Here is a 23,698-nt window from a genome sequence, read left to right as displayed (position 1 = left end):
ATGTAAACGTCGGCCCAGATCAGAGGTGATTGCAGTTTGCGTCGCCTCTGATCTGGGTTGATAATTACGTGCCGGGCGACACCTAATTAATTAGTATGTTTATTTCGGCTTTTTTCTTAAAGATGTGCTGGGTGCCTCCCGGCTACCAGCGTACCCCTGCATGCTTCGCGGATTGGTATCGGTCAGCGGCCTGGAGGGTGGGGGCCACTGCACCACCCAAACTCTGACGACTTAGTCTAACACACCATCGTCAGTGTGCTCGACAAGCTGTCTTCCTGATTCCCGTAAGTGATACCACACTGTACATACATTATTTGTATTTTATATAGGCTGTGTATTTTTATGAGTTATTTGGTATGATTTGGCAGCTTCATAGCTTAAAAGTTACTGGAGAGGGTGTTTTTGCCAACAGCGCTTGTGTGAGATTTTTGCTACGGAGAACAGTGCTGGCAATGATTGTGGAAATGTATTTCTACTTTATATAGGCTGTGTACTTATCATATCATTCCTGATTTTACTATATGTTATTGTTATTTTAGGTTTTATGTGTTATTTGGCATGATTTGGTAGGTTATTTTTGGGTCTGTGAATGCTCACAAAATTTTCCCATATAAATAAATGGTAATTACTTCTTCGCTTTACCACATTCCGGCTTACGAACCGTTTCATAGGAACGCTCTACCTTCGGATGGCAGGGGAAACCTGTATTTGCATTGTAAAAAGACAAAATGACCCAGAGAGAGCTCAATATGTTGTTAGACAGAGAGTCTGAGTATAACTCAGGAGTGACAAATAAACACACTCAATGGGGCTTCTCTTCCTCCACCATCAACTCTGCCCTCAACCGAATCTGTTCCATTTCATGCATGTCTGCTCATTCCCCATCTTCCCACCACCCTACCAGGGATAGGGTTCCTCTTGTCGTCACCTACCACCCCACCAGCCTCCGTGTCCAGCACATAATTTTCTGAAACTTCCATTACCTCCAACGGGATCCCTCCACCAAACACATCGTTCCCTCCCCCCCACTTTCTGCTTTACGCAGGGATCGCTCCTTATGCAACTCCCTTGTCCATGCATTCCTCCCCACCGATCTCCCTCCTGGTACTTATCCTTGCAAGCAGAAGAAGTGCTACACCTGTCCCTGCACCTCCTCCCTCACTACCACTGAGGGCCCCAACCAGTCCTTCCAGATGAGGCAACACTTCACCCGTGAGTCTTTTGGGGTCACGTACTGTGTTCGGTGCTCTCGGTGTGGCCTCCTGCATATTGATAAGACCCGACGTAGATCGGGAGACCACTTTGATGAATCTCTAGACTCCAACTACCAGAAAAAGCAGGATTTCCCAGTGGCCACCCATTTTGTGTTCTACCATGTTTGCTGTTGTGTGCTGGGGCAGCAGGCTGAGGGTAGCAGACATCAACAGAATCAACAAACTCATTCGTAAGGCCAGTGATGTTGTGGGATGGAACTGGACTCTCTCACGGTGGTGTCTGAAAAGAGGATGCTGTCTAAGTTGCATGCCATCTTGAACAATGTCTCCCATCCACTACATAATGTACTGAGTGGGCACAGGAGTACATTCAGCCAGAGACTCATTCCACCGAGATGCAACACAGAGTGTCACAGGAAGTCATTCCTGCCTGTCGCCATCAAACTTTACAACTCCTCCCTTGGAGGGTCAGACACCCTGAGCCAATAGGCTGGTCCTGGACTTATTTCATAATTTACTGGCATAATTTACATATTACTATTTAACTATTTATGGTGCAATTGTAACGAAAACCAATTTCCCCCGGGATCAATAAAGTATGACTATGACTAATTCCACTTCCCAATCCCATTCCAATATGTCCATCTATGGCCTCCTCCACTGTCGTAATGAGACCACACTGAGACTGGAGGAACACCATCTTGCTTGGGTAGCCTCCAACCTGATGGCATGAACATCGATTTCTCAAACTTCCGGTAATGCTTCCCACCCCTTACCCCTCCTTCACTATTTCCCATCCCCTTTTCCCTCCCTCACCATATCTCCTTGCCCACACATTACCTCCCTTTGGTGCTCCTTTTTCTTTCTTCCGTGGCCTTCCTGTCTCTCTCACCAATCAACTTCCCAGCTCTTTACTTCACCCCTCCCCCTCTAAGTTTCACCTATCATCTGGTGTTCTTCTCTCCCTTCTCTCCGCCTTTTAAATCTACTCCTCAGCTTTTTTTTTCTCCAGTCCTGCCAAAGGGTTTCGGCCCGAAACATCAACTGTACTTCTTCAGAATCAGATTTATTATGTGATGTGAAATTTGTTAACTTAGCAGTTCAATGCAATACATAATCTAGCAGAGAGAGAGAGAGAGAGAGAGAGAGAGAAAGAAAAATAATAAAATAAAACATAATGATAAATAAACAAGTAAATCAATTACGTATATTGAATAGATTATTTAAAATGTGCAAAAACAGAAATACTGTATATTAAAAAAAGTGAGGTAGTGTCCAAAGCTTCAAAGTCCATTTAGGAATCAGATGGCAGTGGGGAAGAATCTGTGCTTGGATTTTTCACAGATGCTGCCTGCCCTGCTGAGATCCTCCAGCATTTTATGTGTGTTGCTCAGATTTCCAGCATCTGCAGATTTTCTCTTGTTTGACGCTCAATGAATATTGTTACAATTTTTCAGTTTACTCAGAATCTAAAGTACTACCAAGTGCAATTTACTGCAATCAAACAATAAATTTATGATGCATCTTTTTTTTTTCTCTTCATAATAGAACATGAAAGCAAAATTAGGAAAAAAGAAAACAACATACCAACAGCTTCAGAGAGACCGTAGACTTTCTGACTGTAGGCATCTGTTTTGTCCCATATGTAAGTGTAGGCCAGGTTTGGAGATGAATGGAACCATTTCTGGAAGAGATGTCCTTCCACAGCCACCATCAAGTGAACCTTAATCAGATTGATTGGCACAATTGATTGAGTCATTGTGACCTTCAGAAGGGATTTATAGCCAGCGGTGCGTGAGCTCAGGTAGCACAACTTCATGCTGGAGCCAGGGATTTCAACAGCTTCGTGGAGAACCTGAAGACATTGCACAAATAGTACTTGTATGTTAAAGCCATTATTACAGTCTAATTTGTGAAGTTGTGAAATCTTCTAATAACTCAGTGTCATCATCTATCATTTTATGCCGTACAATCAGTATTCTACCCTCAGTAATTACTATAAATTGGCTTGGCCCATTACAAACAGCATCAGAAATCATTTATGTGCTTGTCACATGTTAGTTAAACAGAATATCTAACCTGTTTGAAAGAAAAACTGTCCTTTCATTTAATTTTGCAACAGACAAACATCTTCCTAAAGACTGAACTAATGAGGTAACCTTTTTGCAAATCTCTTTCTTCACAAGCATGAATGCCATGAATTTTAAATAAATAGTATGGGGACTGGAGGTTTTAATGTGTAATTTATGAGACATAAATAAGGAAACATAATAATTACTGACAGAGCCACACACAGTTAAATGGGATCAGGGCCTTCAATTCTGGAAAGTATTCCAACAATCAATTAGATAGTGAAAAGTGTGTGATTCAAGCCTATTTACACTGGTGATTACTTTTATGGAAAAAATAACTCTGGAGGGCCAAAATTCAAAAGAAAAAAAAGAGTGGATTCCTCATACACAAATACTATTTTTTTTGATGGAAGCATCTTAATTTTACCAAAACTGCATTAATTCTTTAGACCTCTTTTTTCAAATAGTGTGCAAAGCTATTTGCAACCAGACTGGAGTTGATTGGGTAATCTGTCCATCAGTCAAACCAATTGACGACACTGCATGGTTAGGGTCTGTGAGTTGAGGGCATGCTATTTTGCTGCTGAAGAATGGTGTCACTTGCGGGCTTCCCTCAGCACAATCTTTGCTGATCCAAGTTGATGCAATCACTGCATTTCACTGTAAGTTCCAATGTACATGTGACAAATAAAGCTAATCTTTAATCTTTGCCCAAGGGACTGGGACTGAAAAGTGTCCAGTCGTTATTAGAAAAGTTGTTGAATTTTTTTGTTATGAGTTCTGTTTCTTCCACTCCACAAGCAAGTTCCCCTTTCTGATTAAATTGACATTATTTGTTGCCTCTTCCATTGAAATGTTGCTGGCAAGCTAGTGGGTCCAAACAGTTACCAAACTGCAGGTGGCTGCACCAGAGGACCAAGAATTCTGCTAACTCCTAACCTGAGCAAGACAATTTGGGTAATAAGGTTGTGAGAAAGCTTATGGAGATCTTTAATGAGGGGGCTAGCAAATAGATTTCATCTCTGGACACAGCAGTCATCTGGTGTATCCTGGACTACAACAGGAAGGCCAAACCCATTCACAGCCCACCCTCAACATCCACCACTGATGAAGTGCTGCAGCAAATGGTATGGCCATGCACTGAATTTTCTTTCCTCTTTTCTATAATTAATTAATTTCTCACATATATTACCATGCACCTACCTGGGTCTCTGGTATAATGGGGTTTTGCCCAGGAGAGGAGCTAAAGAAAGTTGAGAGTGGAGAAGATACAAGGATTGGCTCTGGTCGCACAAATCCACTCAAGTCACAGCTTGGAATGGTGTTTTCCTCTGTCTTCATAACCAGAGTGTTCATAGCATAGAAAGTGTTCCAGGGAAGCCAGACTGTGCGTTCCTGGCTGAGAAATGGAGCACGCTCGAAGTGTAATGTAAGAGATGCACCACCATTTGCAATTAAATCAAACCTAAGGAAATACAAATCAGGCACAATTTTAGCAAAAGCCGGCCTGAAAGAACCACAGCATTGGTTCTATCACATAAACTCCTCCCTTTGGCTAAGGCACACTAACTCTTGACAACATAGTAGAGTTTCCTACAAAATAAATGAGAACAATAAGCTGATTAACCTTATTCTCAATGGTCCATAAAACCATAAGAAATATGAGCAGAAGTAAGCCATTTGGCCCATGAGGTCTGTTCCTCCATTCCATCATGGCTGATTTATTATCTATCTCAACCCCATTCTCCTGCCTTCTCCCCAAAACCTTTGATGCCCCTTTTAATAAAAAAACCTCTGCTTTAAATATTCCCAACAACTTGGCCTCCATAGCCATCTGTGACAATGAATTCCACAGATTCACCAAAACACTGGCTAAAGAAATTCCTCCTCATCTCTGTTCTAAAGTGACATCCTTATATTCTGAATCTGTGCCCTATAGTCCTAGACTACCCACACCCCCCACTGTTGGAAATATCCTCTCCCCGTTCGACTGCTTTGGGTATGGAAAGCCCAGAATGAACACTGTAAAGTAGGTAACACTCACAACACGCTGGAGGAACTCAGCAGGTCAGGCAGCATCCGTGGAAATGATCAGTCAACGTTCGGGCCTGACAAAAGGTTCCAGCCTGAAACATTGACTGATCGTTTCTATGGATGCTGCCCGACCTGCTGAGTTCCTCCAGCGTGTTGTGAGTGTTGCTTTGACCCCAGTATCTGCAGAGTATTTTGTGTTTACTGTAAAGTAGGTGTGCATGTCTGCTTGCCTGCATTCGGTGACTGAGTTCCTGAAATCTTCCAATGTATTGCATACAAAAATGATGTACTATGTATTAGCACAGACACGAGGAAATCTGCAGATGCTGGAAATTCAAGTAACACACAGAAAAAATGCTGGTGGAATGCAGCAGGCCAGGGAGCATCTGTAGGAAGAGGTACAGTTGATGTTTCGGGCCAGGAAAGGGTCCTGACGAAGGGTCCCGGCCCGAAACGTCGACTGTACCTCTTCCTATAGATGCTGCCTGGCCTGCTGCGTTCCACCAGAATTTTTTGTGTGTGTTACTATGTATTAGAGTCGCCAAGCTTTTGCTTATCACTTGATCATACAAATAGGATCTTTCAGAGGAACAGAGGAATTACAGTGATCTTTAAACATTATGGAGCGATGTCGCACCATTAAAGGAGGTGCCACACAGCTCCAGCAATCCAGGTTTAATTCTGACCTTTTCTACTATCTGTGTGCAGTTTGCACCTTCTGCCTGTGAACCTTGAGAGGAAACCTTGTGGCTTCCTTCCACATTCCAGAGAAATTTTGGAAGATTAATTGGTCAGTGTAAAATACCCCTTGTGTAGGTGTGTGGCAGCAAAAATGGGGGAAGCTGATTGGCATGTGAAAGGGAATAAGTAGATTATAGGGGAAAGTGGAAGGATGGGATGGTGGGGAATGCTCAGACAGCCAACATTGATTCAAAGGGCTGAACAGCCTCTTTCTACATCATAAGAGAGAGCTTACAACAGATAAATTAATTATTTTCTGTATATTTTACTTATCGCTGGGTGGGGGGGGGCTTGATTTTTTACACTTTGTGCTGCTAATGTATATACACTGTATTTAACATTGACTGCATGCTTTTGGTATTGTTTGCAAGTCTGATGATGCATTGTTTTATTAAAGCTGAAGTGTTATATAATACAAGGTACTGAGATAAGAGCTATGTGTCCCTTCAAGGTGACAGAAGACTGATAGCTATTTAAAAAGATTGAGGTCAATTTGGAAGTTAATTGCTGTTGGTAAGGAAAGTTTGAAGATCGTCAAGTATTTCTAAACTCACAGATTGTCAGAACAAAATAAAACCATTGCAATCCATTAGTAATTCATGTCTGAAGTATGATAGACTAACAATTGTTTTTAATATTATTAAGTCACCCATAGCATTTCTCATAGTCAGTGAAAGAAGAACTCGAAGTTATCTACTTTCCTTTATAGAAAGGTAAACGCCCCAGTGAAATGGGTTGTAGTGTTTGTCTATAAAATGGTCTTCAACAACATAAAAGAAGAACATAGGGTAACATCACCATAACAAGCATCAGTATTTTAAATACATAAAATAAAATTAGTGGGAAGGAGTGAAAATGCCATTGTGTCTCTGATATCCCAGATCAAAATGTTGGTTGAATATGTACCAGACAGAACAATCTGAGAGTTGAGTGTAAAATCATGAAAATGTGAAGTTATGGGGGGTGGTTGACTGCCAGCAGGATTTTGGAATGAAACATCTACAGTTCTTTCAGAGAGTCTGGTGTGAGGTACAGCACATCAAGCAAGGGCTATGGCTTCAGCTGGCCTCATAATTCCCATTTAGGATGACCGCATATGAAGGTTACATAAGGTGACTTGCCACAACAGCTGTTGGAGAAGGGCACTGGTGAAGAGAGGGCAAAAAACTTCGGCATAAGGATGCCATGTGTATAGCTGAAAAGAATCTGAATGACTTCAGTAAAGGTCTGAATCAAGCTGGGAAAGGCTGGATACTGGGCTGAAAGCAAAGAAATGGAAGAAGGAGTTGGCGGTGATGGACCTCCATGTTCCCGTATAGTCTAAGGAAAATGTCATATATCTTGATAAAGGTTCCTAACTGTAAATTTTTGCATGTGCTTGACTGATACACACAAGACTGAGCTTGATTATGTTGGCAATATGAAAGAAGAGTCCAATAATAGTCAGCCAATTTTCACATATGAACCAGACAACGAGCCTATATAAGAAGCTAAAGCCCTGAACTATCCATCTTCTTCCTGAAGAAAAACTTAGAAAATAAAACTTAGGTATCTAAAATGAATGGAACCAGACATCTAAGTGACTCTTTACTTTCCTATAAAATTCCCCAACAAGTTGTTCGCTTCAAGAGTAATTACAGTTGGACAAAGTGCTGACCTTGCCAACAGTGATCACAGTCTCTAAATGGATAAAACAAAATTATTTAGTGGGCGAATTAGATAGTTAGTGTCCTTGAAGGAGGGACCTTGTAGCTTGAACTAATCCATTGAAAATCAAATTTCTGACTCACGTTCCATCCTGTCGGGTAATTGTGTATCCATACTGGGGATATTTGACAAATGACACGTTTACTCCAACTAATGGCGTTCCGTCCTTTGTAAAGACTTGTCCTCTGATTAGCGAAGCTAAGCTGTGAAAGAAAACAGAAGACCACATTGCAATTGCAAAATGTCTTTTAAACTAAATGACAAAACAGCAAATGAAGGTTTGTGGTGAAAACACGATAAGCATTGCAAAGGCAAGATGTCATTTCATAACAGTGACTCTTTGTTTTCCTCACTCCAATATAAATATGCCAACAGATAGATGGATTCTGTGAATGTGAAAGTCATTGACTTGCAGGTAGGTTATTACTCCAAGAAAGTGAACAGCGCCTACAGATTCTGAATCTCTCAAGAGGTTTTAGTAAAGAATGACCAGTAAAGAAAACAGTTGTGACATCAGCCTGAGCAGAGGAAATTGTGCCAGTTGTGGAACAGAATGCTGTCTGCTTCTTGTGGAAACGCGAGCATTTCCTCCATAACTCCAAAGGAGTTTGAGCTCCTGCACAAGTGTGTGAAAACATCAAAGACTGGGACTTATTCTGAGCTGCTCGCTGACTATTTCCCAGCAACGCTCTAACATTGAATGTCTCATGGAATCTTGAAGAGGAGGGCAATCTTCCTGCAATTCTCCAGCAGTCACCTGGTTTGCCAGCTCAACCTGCACTAAAAAGACTGGAAGTTTTTAATGGTGTGATTAATTTTTAATGATTTTTGAGTGTTTATGTATACCGGTAACTTATACCAAGATGCAAAACCTTTAACAATTTTGATGGACAGTTAAGCATGAGGGGATGGCTTAAATGCCGGTGAAAACATTTCTGAAGGTTTGTTCAAATCTACTGTGGGATACTACTTATGGTTGGAAGGACTTGTGTATTGACCACGTTCAGGAAGCTGCCACCAGAAGATCTAGTCCAGGAAAATGTGGACCTATTGGGTAAAGGAAGACTGAGTGTGGGCAGCTCATCGATGACGAGAAATTCCAGACTGTTTTTCTGAAATGCTGTTTCTTCTTGCATTTTCCATTGCTGCTTAATGTTAAGAAACATATGCCTAATATTTATATTTTATTCTGTAGTATATTTTAACCAGTCGACTTTCAATATATTTAAGATGTTACCACCATTCGGGAACTTATGAGATATCCACTGTTCCTTATTCCAGGGTATCTAGATATTTCTCTCTTTACTGGTAATGGAGCACAAACCTCTGCTGAATTCTTTGTGATTACATTTAAAAATCTATCAACTGAACCTACAAGTTAGACTATTCATTTTGTTGGAGCTTAAGGGCTGTTATGAAGATTCAGGTAATATGTTTCTTAACTGAATTGAATTAATTTAAATGTATTTAACTGTTTTCAACTACTTTGGGCACAAAGAAATAGGAGCTGGGGTAGGTGACACGGTCTTTCAAATCTGTTCTACCTTTTATTAAGATTGTGGCTGAACTTCTACATCAGCATCATTCTCATGAATTATCCCACAGTACCATGCAAAAGCTTAGGCATATATATGTATATAGCTAGAGTGCCTAAAATTTGCACTTTACTATAGTGATTTTAGGTATTGCACTGTACTGCTGCTGCGGCAAAACAACACATTTTATTACATTTGTGAGTGATGATAAATCTGATGCTGAAATGGGTCTCCATTGTGGGCTGAGAGTGAGAAGCGGGGCAGGGAGAGGGAAATCTTAGATGAAAGAAGGAGAGAGGAGAGGGAGTGGCAAGCATTGGAGAGACATTCTGTAATGATCAATAAACCAATTGTTTGGAATTAAATGATCTTGCCTGGTGTCTCAGGGCTGGGTGTGTCTGCACCCATGCCAACCCCCCCCCACCCTTGGCACTCCTTCCCTAACACCTGTCCCACAACCCTCCTGTCGTGCTCCATCCTCACTATTCCCAACATCCTTTGCTCCCGCCAGATAAACAAACTCACTGTCTGCTCTTTGTTGAATGAGGTTTACAGGAAGATGTTATTTCCTGCTTGGCATTGCTGCCTTCCACACCTCCAACAGTGCCCTTAGGTCAATTGCAGGGTCATTACAAATACAGCACTGTGCAAAAGACTTAGGCAGCCTATACATGTGTGTGTGTATATATATATATATATATATATATATAGAGAGAGAGAGAGAGAGAGAGATAGATACACACACACACACACACTGTGAGGGTCATGTTTTTTGACTTCTCCAGTGTGTTCAACACCATCCGCCCGGCTCTGCTAGGGGAGAAGCTGACAGCGATGCAGGTGGATGCTTCCCTGGTGTCATGGATTCTTGATTACCTGACTGGCAGACCACAGTACGTGTGCTTGCAACACTGTGTGTCCAACAGAGTGATCAGCAGCACTGGGGCTCCACAGGGGACTGTCTTGTCTCCCTTTCTCTTCACCATTTACACCTCGGACTTCAATTACTTCACAGAGTCTTGTCATCTTCAGAAGTTTTCGGATGACTCTGCCATAGTTGGATGCATCAGCAAGGAAGATGAGGCTGAGTACAGGGCTACGGTAGGAAACTTTGTCACATGGTGTGAGCAGAATTATCTGCAGCTTAATGTGAAAAAGACTAAGGAGCTGGTGGTAGACCTGAGGAGAACTAAGGTACCAGTAACCCCTGTTTCCATCCAGGGGGTCAGTGTGGACATGGTGGAGGATTACAGATACCTGGGGATACGAATTGACAATAAACTGGACTGGTCAAAGAACACTGAGGCTGTCTACAAGAAGGGTCAGCACCGTCTCTATTTCCTGAGGAGACTGAGGTCCTTTAACATCTGCCAGATGATGCTGAGGATGTTCTACGAATCTGTGGTGGCCAGTGCTACCATGTTTGCTGTTGTGTGCTGGGGCAGCAGGCTGAGGGTAGCAGACACCAACAGAATCAACAAACTCATTCGTAAGGCCAGTGATGTTGTGGGGATGGAATTGGACTCTCTGACGGTGGTGTCTGAAAAGAGGATGCTGTCCAAGTTGCATGCCATCTTGGACAATTGTCTCCCATCCACTACATAATGTACTGGGTGGGCACAGGAGTACATTCAGCCAGAGACTCATTCCACCGAGATGCAACACAGAGCGTCATAGGAAGTCATTCCTGCCTGGGGCCATCAAACTTTACAACTCCTCCTTTGGAGGGTCAGACACCCTGAGCCAATAGGCTGGTCCTGGACTTATTTCCTGGCATAATTTACATATTACTATTTAACTATTTATGGTTTTATTACTATTTATTATTTATGGTGCAACTGTAACGAAAACCAATTTCCCCCGGGATCAATAAAGTATGACTATGACTACTATATACCCCAGTCTTTTGCACGGTACTGTATATCACTTGAAATTTTTTTAATATTCAAAAATCAATTGAGCTCTCTTTGGACCAAAAACATTGACTGAACTACCACAACTCCTTGGGTCTAACAAAAATCCAAAGAATCACCACCTACTGATGGTGGTACAACTTCTATTTTCATACCCCAGATGGTCTTCCCCTTATTTATTTATTGATATACAGCATGGAATAGGCCCTTCCAACCCTTCAAGTCGAGCTGCCTAGCAACCCCCAATTTAACCCCAGCCAAGTCATGGGATAATTTACAAAGTATCTTCTAACCGGTACGTTTTTGGACTGTGGGAGGAAACCAGAGCACCTGAAGAAATCCCACACATTCAATGGGGATAATGTGCAGTCTTCTTACAGATGACATCAGAATTGAACTCCAAACTACGATAGCCCAAGCTGTAATTGTGTTGTGCTAACCACTCTGTCACTGTAGCGCCCATGCCGAGATTGTCATCCCTTGTTCTAGACTTTTTTGCAAGGAACAACACCTTTCCAAATGTTGAGTCCATAATGAATTTTGTTTTATTTTTTCCTTTTTTTAAAATAATTACAAAATGTTACATTGGTGCATTTATTGGTTAATACATTTTCAATGTTTGGACTGTTTGTTAACTTGAAGGTATTTTCCAGATATTTGATAGCTTTGATGACTGGTTCTCTCTGATGAAGTGACAGCTCATCTAGCTGCTAAAACAATTCTTAGGGACTTATAATCAGGAGACCTAGTACAGGCCTCTGCTGGTTAGGTTATAGCAGGCCTTGATGAGGAAATTTTCATTGGGAATCAGCTCATGAAAATGGACGTATGATAGCACGTACGCAAGATACACAATTCACCACTCTGATGGAGTTCTTTTCTCTTGGGAAACGTGTATTCATCCAGCTTGTAACTGAGGACCTTGTAATCTTGGGTTTATAATCTTCGTTTAATAGGATATCAAAAAGTAATGCAAATATTGGAAATCTGGTTCACTCTAGGAGACTCATACAGCAATAGTTTCACACAATTTATGAATATAAAAATTTTCTATCTAATCATTAGAAAGCAATGAAAGAAACACATCCCTTATATCAGGTTGTAGAGTGTGGTTTATCACTCATAACTGTAACTGATAACCAGCTCCACTAGTTATCAATGTATAGAGATGACAACAAAGTTTGTAACTGTAATTTTTCTTAGACTTTCATCCTACCCTTTAATTATTGTGCTTTTTAAAACAAATAAGCTCATTTAGTGTATGCATGGAGAAGTACAACCATTATAGGACTACATCATTCTCCATGGAAATAGATAAAATTGATCATTTTCTACAATTATAATGGTAGCCTTATTCAATTCCAATTAACGTTTACTTTTTTCATGTACCAACAATCTGCAACATACTAATTTTAATTCTAAGCTTCCCATAACACCCGGAATCAGACAGGCTAATCTACATTTGGTCGATATTTCTGGATTCAGTGACACATCATGTATTTATTTGGTGAGGCCTTCTTTCTTAAATCTGTACTGTATTACCATTTACCCAGCCATCTTAACAAATGCATGGTGTGACTGGGAAGTAAAGAGAAAGCCCTGTTCATCTGCACTTCAATTTACTGGCTTTATCATGTACCTTCATGTGATCTCCGTTGATTTCGGAAGGCAACAGATTGTCATTACTCTAGATAGTGACTCAGGTTTTAACTGACAAATACACTTACTGAACGGTAAAGGAACAAATGAATATTGCAATGACTACAATTATAGTTATTGAGCTCAAGTGTCTTTTCAAGTAAGTAGAAAATAACAATTGCAAATACTGCTCTAAACCGTAATGCAATATCCATGTGGTGCATTTTGTCACTTTTCACAGAAATTATCTGTCTTTATTATATCTGGCCAAAAGCTTCAGGCAGATTCCCCATTTGAATTAATCAGACTGAGAAAACGTTTCACACAAATAATTGAGAAAAAACAATTTAAATAAATGTTAAAATCTATCTTAAAATTGCTCTCACTAAACATTATGAACATAAGGAGGAGTAGGCTATTCAGCCCCTCATTTCTGTACCACCATTGAGTAAGATTATGGCTGATTTTTCTCTTCAGTGCCATATTTCTGCTGCAACATGAGAAATCTTTGTTCCCTTCATCAAATGTATATCAATCCTTGTTTTAAGCATGCACTCAGTGGCCATTTTATTAGATACAGGAGTGGAAAATGGTCTGGTCTTCTGCTGCTGTAGCATGTCCACTTCAAGGTTCAAGGTTCACTGAGAGATGCTCTTCTGCACACCACTGTTGTAACACATACTTATTTAAGTTACTGTCACCTTCCTGTCAATTTGAACTAGTCTGCCCATTCTCCACTGACCTCTCTCATTTACAAGGTGTTTTCGCCCACAGAGCTGCTGCTCACTGGATGTTTTTTTTTTTGTTTTTCACACTATTCTCTGTAAACTCTAGACTGTTGTGTGTAAAAATCCCAGGAGATGAACAGTTTCTGAAATACTGAAACCACCCTGTCCAGCACTGACAATCATTCCATGGTCAAAGTCAATTAAATCATATTTCTTCTCCATTCTGATATTTTGTCTGAACAGTAACCAAGCCTCTTGGTCATGTCTGCACGCTTATATGCATTGAGTTGCCGCCAAGTGATTGGCTGATTAGATATTTGCATTAACAAACAGGAGTACAGGTGTACCTAATGAAGTGGCCACTAAGTGTATATAGTGACTGCACATCTTCAAACATCTTAGAATAGACAATTTCAAAGCTTCGCTTTCTTCTGGATGAAAAATTTTCTTTTTACCTTTGTCACAAATGTCCAGATTTTTATTTTGAGACTGTGACCACTGGTCCTAGATACCCTGCCAGGGGAAACATCAGTCCTGCATCTATCTTGATAAGCCCTCTAACAGTTTTGCACTTTTCAATGAAATCTCCTTTCATTCTTCTAAACCCAAGAGGGTACAGACCCAGTCCACTTAATCCCCAATTAACGTTCAGTGATTGATGAAAATGGACACCTAGGTTTGTTTGAACACCAAAATGTTTTAATCTCTCACTATTTTAAAATACTGTGTCTTTTTATTTTTTCGACTGAAGTGGATGGCCTCAGATTTATCCATATCGTATTCTATCTACCATGTTTTTCCACACTCTGTTTACCTGTTGATAACCCTGTGAAAGCCTGCTCAACTTAAAAATGAGCCATTTATTATTACTTTACTTTTCTTTATCCTATGATCAATCTTTAATACAGAACAGTATGCTACCCTATATTCAGTTAACCTCTTGCATAGTACCTATATAAGAGCTTTTGAAAATCCAAGTACACCACAACAACTGGTTTCTCCTTGTCAATTCTTATTGCTACAAGTTCAATAAAGTTTAACAGATGGAACACAATTACATCCCTTTCAGAAATCCACGTTGACTGCTCAGTCCAGTTGTAACAGTAGTGTGATTATGCAATTCGATGTGATGTTCTCCTAAGGGGTTGTCTATTGGTGGGTCCTCAGATGGCTGTAGATACTGATCCAGGATCGACATACTATCTTCAATTCATCCAATTATTATTTCCGAAGTGCCCTGGTTCTCAATCCTTGAGAATAGATACCAGCATTTTCCTTTGTACTGATGTCAGGCTAATTGGCTTATTGCTCCCTGTTTTCTTTCTCCCTCTCTCTTTGAAGTTGTTGAGTTTACATTTGCTGCGTTCCCCAATCTGTGAGCACAGTAGGATTCCTGTCTGCAACTTAAAACACACTTTATCTTCTCAGTTTTCCAGTTCTATTGGAGGTTTCTTGACCAAAACATTGACCTGTGATTCTTTCTCCCTTGATGCTTCTAACAATTTCTGTTTCTGTTTTGGATTTTCAGCATCTACAGAATTTGTTCTTTGCTCCAAATATTCTCTCTTGAACTGTAGCAATCATTAGCCTTACCCAAAGGTATTAGTTCCATTTTGTGGCTTATTTGCATCCTGGCATAAGATCCATAATGTTATCTTGATATGATGGAGATGGAGACTGCCTCATTCATCAAAGATGGTCCAGAGGATTAGGATGTCTGAAATTGATTCACAGTATTCCAAAAAATGTGCTGCTTTGCAACTGAAGATCAGGTTAACTCAGAATAATGTGATTTTGTATACACTTCAGTGTTCTTTAACCACACTGAGAAATAAATTTACTTTTTCTTTTGGCAGGATGTTTAGTCTCACAGATTATTTTTCATCTGGTAAAAAATTCCCCAAACAATGGTAATGGCAACACAACTGTCCAAATCATCAGCAGTAAGGTTGTAAACTTAAATAGATCGAAAAAAATACCTTTCTCATTTACTCACAGAACAAACAAATTTTACTAATTCTGTATCTCCTGAAATTCTACTATTGAAAGGATCAACACTCATTGCATTCTTGGTCCCCATTAAATTCTGGCGCTTCCCATGATTTCAAGTATGACCTCCTATGCATCGAGATTCCTTCCACTCCACCCGCCGCCCCCCCATAGAGATTGAGGTCACGGTCACCTTTCACTTTTAGTGACAGGATTATTTCAGGCAACTACTACTTTTTTTGCCACATCTTGTTCTATATTGCTACAATTGGGGGCACCAAACTGAAGGAAAGGAAGCTGAATTTACTTTTCCTTCAGCTCACAGGAGCAGACAGAGTGATGTAGCCCTATGTTAGCTTTGGATGTGTTCACATGCAGGAAATCCAGAATTCAAGCTCCAAATCAGAAGTGGCTGTCAATTTTCCTTCGTCAAGAGTCAATCTCCTCTTTGTTCTTGGCATTAAGTATTCCCTAAATTATAAACTTCACCAATCCAATTTATCCATACAGTACATTCATTCAGGAAACCATTACTTCTGGATTTGCCTTTCAAACATAATACTATCTGTTGTTTCTCCTGATCTGAGTGAACAGCAAGAGAAATATATAATTGCACTTGCAACTGTGACAGATATGTAATCTATTTACCAGGTTACCTTTACAAGATCTGAACTTTACAAGATGCACTATTGTAAAATTATTGTAAAACTTCCATAATTATTCCTGTAACTAAAGCTTCATTCACAATTAAGTTCGACTCCAAAGCCGCGTTCACAAATGATACTTCCATAAGTGCCTGCTTAAATCAATAAAAGAAGATGTTCTTTACCTTTCATTGAAAGGGTTTGCCCCAGGGATTATGTGTGTTCTGTCTTTGCCCACAAGAAGTTTAATGCGATCGTAAAACGATTTCACAACTTGAGTAGAAAGTGCCCATTGGTTCTGCTGGATGATGTCAAGTGGGTCATGTGACCCATGGCAAAGCGGGTTAGACTGGCAGATAGATTGAAGGCAGCAGTCTGGATCCATGCAATCTATCAGTCCATCTGTATTAACAGAAACAAGAATAATACATTTATCCAGCCTATGTCAAATTCAGCTTAGCAATAGGATAATCTTGTTTTGTTGGCTTCCCATGAGTGAAGAGATTACGGGCTCAGTCACAGCAGACAACATTAGTGATGATCAGTTCTCTTTAAACTTTTCTTTTTTTTTAATATGCATGATAGAGCAACAATTGTAAATCCTGTTTAAACTTAGCTAACTAGTCTAATGCACTTGAGAGAAATGTACCCCTGTACTGTCACTGTCAAAACTGTGTAGAGGCAGAATGTTGTTATGTGAACCATAGCTACATCTGGATTGTCAAAGACACATATTTTAAAAGATTCTATCCCTTCAGGAAATTTCTGTCTTCAACTTCAGGCGCATATTAATGTCTGCATAGTATTACTGAAAATCAACCATTAACTCTTGGTTCTATAGTAACAGTAGGGAGAAAAGCATTAATTGGTCATTGCTGTTGATGTGGCTTCAAGCTGCATAAAAAAACAGCAAGGCATTTTTAAGTAACTAATTGCAAAGTGGTTTGGAATGAGTCTGAAAGATCTGATAGAATGTCATTTTAGTGTGAGTGCCTCTTTGACATACCACTGAATGGTTGGAGAGGTTTTATGTGACTTATACCAAGGTTTCTGCTAATGCCATTGTTGCTCCTTGCAGAAAATGCGAGAAACAGACTCAGACTCCAAATTTCCAACTCAAATCAAAATACATCACTTCTATAAAGACATGTACATTAACTGCATAAAATAGACATGCAAAATTTAGGATAAAGCTGACCCCAGGTAACTGGAAGGACAAGTTAGCAGTGGATTTAGCAACTATTTTTTCATTGTGTTAATTAAAATAAATATGTCAAAATTTACTTCTACAACTTGTTATATCAAATAAAAAGCAAAACAAAAATCAACCCCGTAATTAACATGGTTTTCTGTAAAAGCTCACCCTTTAGAAGAAGGTTCATTTATGTTATGTTCCTTCAAATCATTTAAAGTTAAATAAATTACTGTAGTAATTATGAATTGAAAGGAAAAGCAAATTGGTAAAACTAGTAAACATAGCAGCATGGGATGAGGTATGCCCCTACCTGCTTCTGAAGTTTATGAATACTGAAATATGCTGCATCTTGTAATAAGGTAAATAAAACTGTAATAAATATCAGACTTTAAACAATCCATTAATTATTTTCTATGGTTAATGTGACAAGAAATGGTGAGTGATTACATGTGGCCAATACCTCATTGATCTGGACAGCAGAATGATTGGTGTTGTGGTTATTTTTGTTCTGGATTGTTATTACTGGGCAAAACCAGCAAGGGCTTCATGCAGCAAGACACTTAGTGGACTCCTCATCTGCCCATTTTATTCACATGAAAGTCTCCCAGAGAGACCGTCAGTCAACATAAGCACATTTATCTGTCAGCCAGCCCCATCAGAAACACAGTTGCACAACAATCTCCAGTAAATTAATCTGCCACTCAATTCTACATTTATCTTGCAAACAATCAAGTAGTCATCAAACTGTGAAGAACTGCCACTTCAGGAAGCAGTATGCTGAAAATGTGATCTTCTAGCCTCCTTAGACAGCACCATCAGCAAACTTGCAGAGGTGTTCAATCAGCTACAAGGAAGACTTGATGTTCTCAGGCACAACCATTGCCCCAGAGAATTGGAATCACATTGGTCTTGTTATTTACTCATGAACATTATTTTCAGGCATAAAACTTAGTGTCTTGTTTGACTGCAGCATTGTATTCCTAGTAAAGAAGGATCATCATGATTTAATTTAATCAGTATCTTCATCAGCATTAACGTTTTCCCGAGCTTATTTTAAAATTAGATGCCCAGCGTCACTTGGGACTCTAATCTTCAAAGATGAACTGACCTCACTTCCCGGCAATAGAGAGTTACAAGACAGAAGCAACCACACTCAGTGTCACACTTGTCAATGAACCAAGGGTGAGGCTTTGATGAAGGAAGGCAGGGCGAATTTGGATGTTTTTTTCTTTGCTCGTTCTTGCTGTGTGAGGTTCAGCAGTTCTACTCCCTTGTGCTTCAAGCCTCAGTCACCTTGGCTTCACACCTGTCAACACCTCAGCAACTTGCTCCCAGCAAGATGTGCAATGAAGGTATCGCTCAGAGCTTTGCCAGGATTCATAATTCATATGTCAGCCTTTTAATTAATGGACGATTTGTAATCCTTGTGACTCACAAGGGTAAATTATATACAAGTTGATCATCTAAATATTTGATCATGTCTGATCATCACATTTTCACAATCAACATCAGGAAAACCTGCAAGAATCTTTGGATGTGAATATTGGTAAATTTATTTCACAGTGAGCACAACTGAAAACAAAGAAAAAAGGTTTAATTCAACATATTTATGCTATTGGCAGTGTTTTAAGTTAAATGCTTCTAGTATTGGTATACCAATACTTAACAGCACAAAGTGATAGGACAAGGGGTTACACAAAGAACAGCAGATCAAAGTTAATAATTTAAAACAATTTAATGTTATACTGAACAGAGTCTCATGACTATTGACAAAAAGGAGGAATGCCTTGAACCCATTGAGCACACCTGTCAGTCCCTTTCCTCACTTCACACTTTACTCCTTGTAATCCATTCTCCCTTATGTACTCAGTGGTCACTTTATTGACTACCTCCTATATCTAATAAACTGGCCACTGAATGTACAGTATGTCGTGCTCAGCTGCTGTTGTAGCCCATCTGTTTCAAAGTTCAATATGTTGTGGATTCAGAGCTGCTCTTCTGCGCACCACTGTGGTAACTCACGGTTATTTGAGTTATTGTCACTTTTTTGTCAGCTTGAACCAGTCTGGCAATTCTCCTCCAATCTTGCTCATTAACAAGGCATTTTCATCCACAGAACTTCCACTCACTCGATGTTTTTTAAAATTCTTGCACCATTCTATGTAAGCTCTTGAGACTGTTATGTGTGAAAATCCCAGGAGATCAGCAGTTTCTGAGATAATCAAACCACCCCGTCTTGCATTAACAATCATTCCATGGTCAAAGTCACTTAGATCACATTTCTTCCCCATTCTGATGTTTGATCTGAACACCAATTGAACCACTTGAATGTGTCTGCATATTTTTACGCACTGAGTTGCTGTCACATGAGTGGCTGATTAGATATTTGCATTAATGAGCAGGTGTACTGGTGTACCTAATAAAGTGGCCACTGAGTGAATCCCAGGGAAAAATAGTTGTGAAAACAAAAATAAAGGTAGGGACTTCAAAGATAGTTTGAAGTCATTTTGATTTACTTATTATATAAAATCAATCAAACATTTGTAACAAAGACTGAGAATGATTGAATAATGAAGAATTTGTTCAGTTTTTAATCAGAGTAAGAAGGCTGTGAACCAAATGTCGTTACAATGATCAATGATGTTATGGTTGGATGGGCAATTGGAGGCAAGATATTGTGTACTGCCTCTGGTTTCATTTAAATTAATAGTAGAACTGAAATCTCTGTAGCAGAACACATATTTAAAACATATGACCGGGATGGAAATTTCTTCAAAGATTCTCCTGTAGTGAAAATGCAGCTTTAATTTAAAAATCTAAAAATTACAAGAGGTCTTCTATAATGGGAGAGGCATTAATGGTGCAAGAGGTGTAGTCATGAAAAAAATAGAAATGGCACGGAAAAGACTGGATATACAGATTAACACTTAGGTAAATAAATTCCAAAGCGTGATAGCTGAGGGTACCTTCTTGTCAATTGTAAATGGTCTTGGTCTTAGCACTGGTTTATAATTGGTGCTGGGTTATTATTGTCACGTGTACTGAGGTGCAGTGGAAAGCTTTTGCTTTGCATACCATTCAGACAGATCATGTCATACTTAACTACACAAGGTAGTAGAAAGAAAACAGAATGCAGAATACAGGAGAGAGGGAGAAGGTTCAAGAGTTCCAAACTATTGAGTGAATTGTAAAATATAAACCAATTCCTTCATATCAAATCATGAAGCACTGGAGATCACAATTAATAGATGAAGGAATAAAACTGAAAATCCATTGAAATAGAGAGTAAGGTAAGGGGGCTAGAAACCAAAAGAGGTTACTTTGGAATGAGGGATAATGATGTTATTTGCTCAGCAAGGGCATAGGGATAGACTATTTTGAAATAAAATTCTTCATTGGGATGGCAGAACAGTTTATCTGCAAAAGGAAACTTGAAGATACAATGAAACAGTTCAGAAATAAAAGTGAACTAAACCTAACAGCGGAATTCTATTGTTTTTATGATCTCTGTTTCATTGCTTGCTGTGATAACACATTTAGGATGGGCCAATGATGATACAGAATTTTGGGGTATGAACATTGTGTTATAATTCAATGCTCAGTTTCTTAAATAACTGTTTTCAAAGAGTTTAGGAGTTCTTTGCTGAGAAAAGTGGTGACATACAGAGTGGACTCTGCACCACGCACATCTCAGTCTAATACAGCATGAATCCGGTTCCCAATTCATCATGGTGGGTTGGAAGGACTGGGTTGTAACATTCTGAGATTCATGACTTGGAACACAAACTTTCCCCACTGTGGACTCACCTCCCTCATTGTCTTTGCCATCTGTACAAGATGTCTCCATTGCAACACTGCATCCTGGTCCTCGCCAGCCTGTCTGGCAGACACAATGCCAACTGTTTTGGCTGAGGGTACACATCCCATTGCCATTGCACAGATCAGGACAGCCATCTGTTATTGAAAAAAATGACATTTAAAATAATTATGAATGATAATTCAGGTATAAGATCCAAAATACCTATTAGTACTTCTTAACAGATCAGAACCCTGTAAAAACAATAAGGCAGCCAAATATATAAGAGGGATTACTTTGCATCTGCCAGTCAGTATTGTTTGAACCTAACCTTTAGCTGCTGAAGCTATTCTCTGACTTGATGCTAAAAAGGATAAAAAGGGTTGTTAGTATTTATTAAACAAAACCTCCGAGGTAATGCCTTTTGACCATAGGGTAATCCATTTCGGAGTGACACATGAAGAAACTAAACCAATTTTGCAAAGCTAATAGGTTACCTAATGAACCAAAGGAAAAATTAAGCAGTAATTTTCAATCTTTGTGTCACGACTTCATTTTGCAGTAATTAGATGAAGCCCCCAAGATCCTTGTCAAATGGTACTTCATTGACCATTTTTCTCTCTGGTCCAGTATTCCGCTGTTATCTCTCCTTAGTTTAACAACATGAGTTGGGCTAGTTCTCCATGTGGGAAATGAAATATTGCCCATATGATTATACTTCATTGCAGACTAGGATGATGAGTGTGGATAGATCATGTTGATGCCTATTGCATCTGTAGAATTATTTTACTGCAGTTTCCTACTATTTCAGGAGTACAAAGAGAAAGACTAAACTCTATTATGCTGAAATATTTTTAATGGATGAAACCTTCGCTGAATTTCAAAAATCACTTTTCATTTCTATTGTACCTTTGATGCAGCAAAGCATCTCAAGGTACATCAGGGGAATGTTATCAAACAAAATTTGTTATTAACCACTGAAGGAGATATAAGGGCTCTTGACAAAATACTTCGTTGTAGTGCCTTAAAGGATGAATAACAAATAGAGTGGTAGGGATGTTATCGAAATAATCCCACAGTTTGAGAGTTTTCCAACTCAAGGCATTGCCGACAATTGTGGACCAATTTTGAGATTGATCATTTGGGAGACTCTAGATATCTCACAGAGGTTTACAGAGTTGGAGGTGAATAAGGGGAAACTTTGATCCAATTCTGTTGGACCAAGCCTGTTTGTAATATAGTCATGATTTTTGAATGGTATAGAGGAGAAATCGATGCTTTCTGCGTCCGTTCAAGAAGAGTAGAGTGAGCTGGCTCAATGACTTTTTCCCAGCCGGACTCACATCTAATGCGATGAAGTGCTTTGAGAGGTTAACTCCCACCTGAACAAAAACCTGGACCCACTGCAATTTTCCTACCTCAACAACACACACAATCTCAGGATCTCCACTGGATTTTGGACCACTTGGATAACAGAAATATCTATATAAGGCTGCTGCTTATTGATTACAGATCAGCATTCAACAGCATTATCCATTAAGTACTATTCAACAAGCTTCAAAACCTCGGCCTCTGTACCTCCCTCTGCAACTGGATTCTTGACCTTTTCATCGGGAGAGCACTGTGAGTATGGATGGATGTTAACATCTCCTCCTTGCTGACTATCAACACAAGCACATATCAAAGATCAGTGCTTAGCTCACTGCTCTACTGTCACTAAACTCATTACTGCATGGCTAAGCACAGCTCAAATGCCACCTATAAATTCACCGATTTTGTTGTTGGCAGAAAAGCGACAAGGAGGCAAGCAGGAATGAGATAGACCAGGTGCTGTCGAGTGGTGTCACAACAACCTTGTACTCAATGTCAGTGATTGTGGATTTTAAGATGGGGAAATCAGAAGAAAACCCACCAATGCTCACTCAGGGGTAAGCAGGTTCACATCTCTGGGCATTAGCATTTCAGAGGATTTATCCTGGGCCCACCATATTAATGCAATCATACCAGCAGGTATACTTTATGAGGAGTTTGAAGAGATTGGGTATGTCGCTAAAGACCTGCAAACTTCTAGAAATGTACCACAGAGAGCATTCTTGACTGGTTGCATCATTGTCTAGTATGAAGGTGCCAATGTACAGGATCAGAGGGTTACAGACTCAGCCCAGATCCATTATTGATACATTTCCCCACCATTAAGGACATCTTCAAAAGGTCACGCCTCAAGAAAATGGCATCCATCATGAAGAGCTCTCACCATCTGGGAAATGCCCTTCCTCAATACTACCATCAGGAAGAAGGTACAGGAGACTGAAGACGCATACTCAGTGCTTTAGGAAAAATTTATTCCCCTCTGCCATTAGGTTTCCGAATGTTCCAGGAATACTACCTTGTTCTTCTTCTTTCAGACTACTTGTTTGTTTATTTATTTAATTTTATTGTAAACTTTAATAATTTGTTATGCCTGCACTGTAGTGCTGCCATAAAACAACAAA

General features: G+C 39.6%; 1 protein-coding gene across 8 annotated transcripts in view; it reads right to left on the bottom strand.

The window, feature by feature from the left end:
• LOC134349198 (teneurin-2-like) overlaps nt 1-23,698 on the bottom strand; it is a 3,136,038-nt gene that overhangs the window by 88,880 nt on the left and 3,023,460 nt on the right. For all 8 annotated transcript variants that reach the window (XM_063053178.1, XM_063053171.1, XM_063053173.1 and 5 more), the window contains 5 exons: nt 21,218-21,364; nt 16,401-16,617; nt 7,852-7,971; nt 4,490-4,751; nt 2,802-3,069 (listed from right to left, as the gene is read on the bottom strand). In XM_063053178.1, the coding sequence (XP_062909248.1) occupies nt 2,802-3,069; nt 4,490-4,751; nt 7,852-7,971; nt 16,401-16,617; nt 21,218-21,364 (1,014 nt within the window). The remainder of the gene's footprint in view (nt 1-2,801; nt 3,070-4,489; nt 4,752-7,851; nt 7,972-16,400; nt 16,618-21,217; nt 21,365-23,698) is intronic.

The sequence above is a fragment of the Mobula hypostoma genome, chromosome 7, assembly GCF_963921235.1.
Source record: "Mobula hypostoma chromosome 7, sMobHyp1.1, whole genome shotgun sequence".
Classification (NCBI taxonomy): domain Eukaryota; kingdom Metazoa; phylum Chordata; class Chondrichthyes; order Myliobatiformes; family Myliobatidae; genus Mobula; species Mobula hypostoma.
Note: the sequence above shows the minus strand (reverse complement) of the source record. Positions and strands in the feature narration are given on the sequence as shown.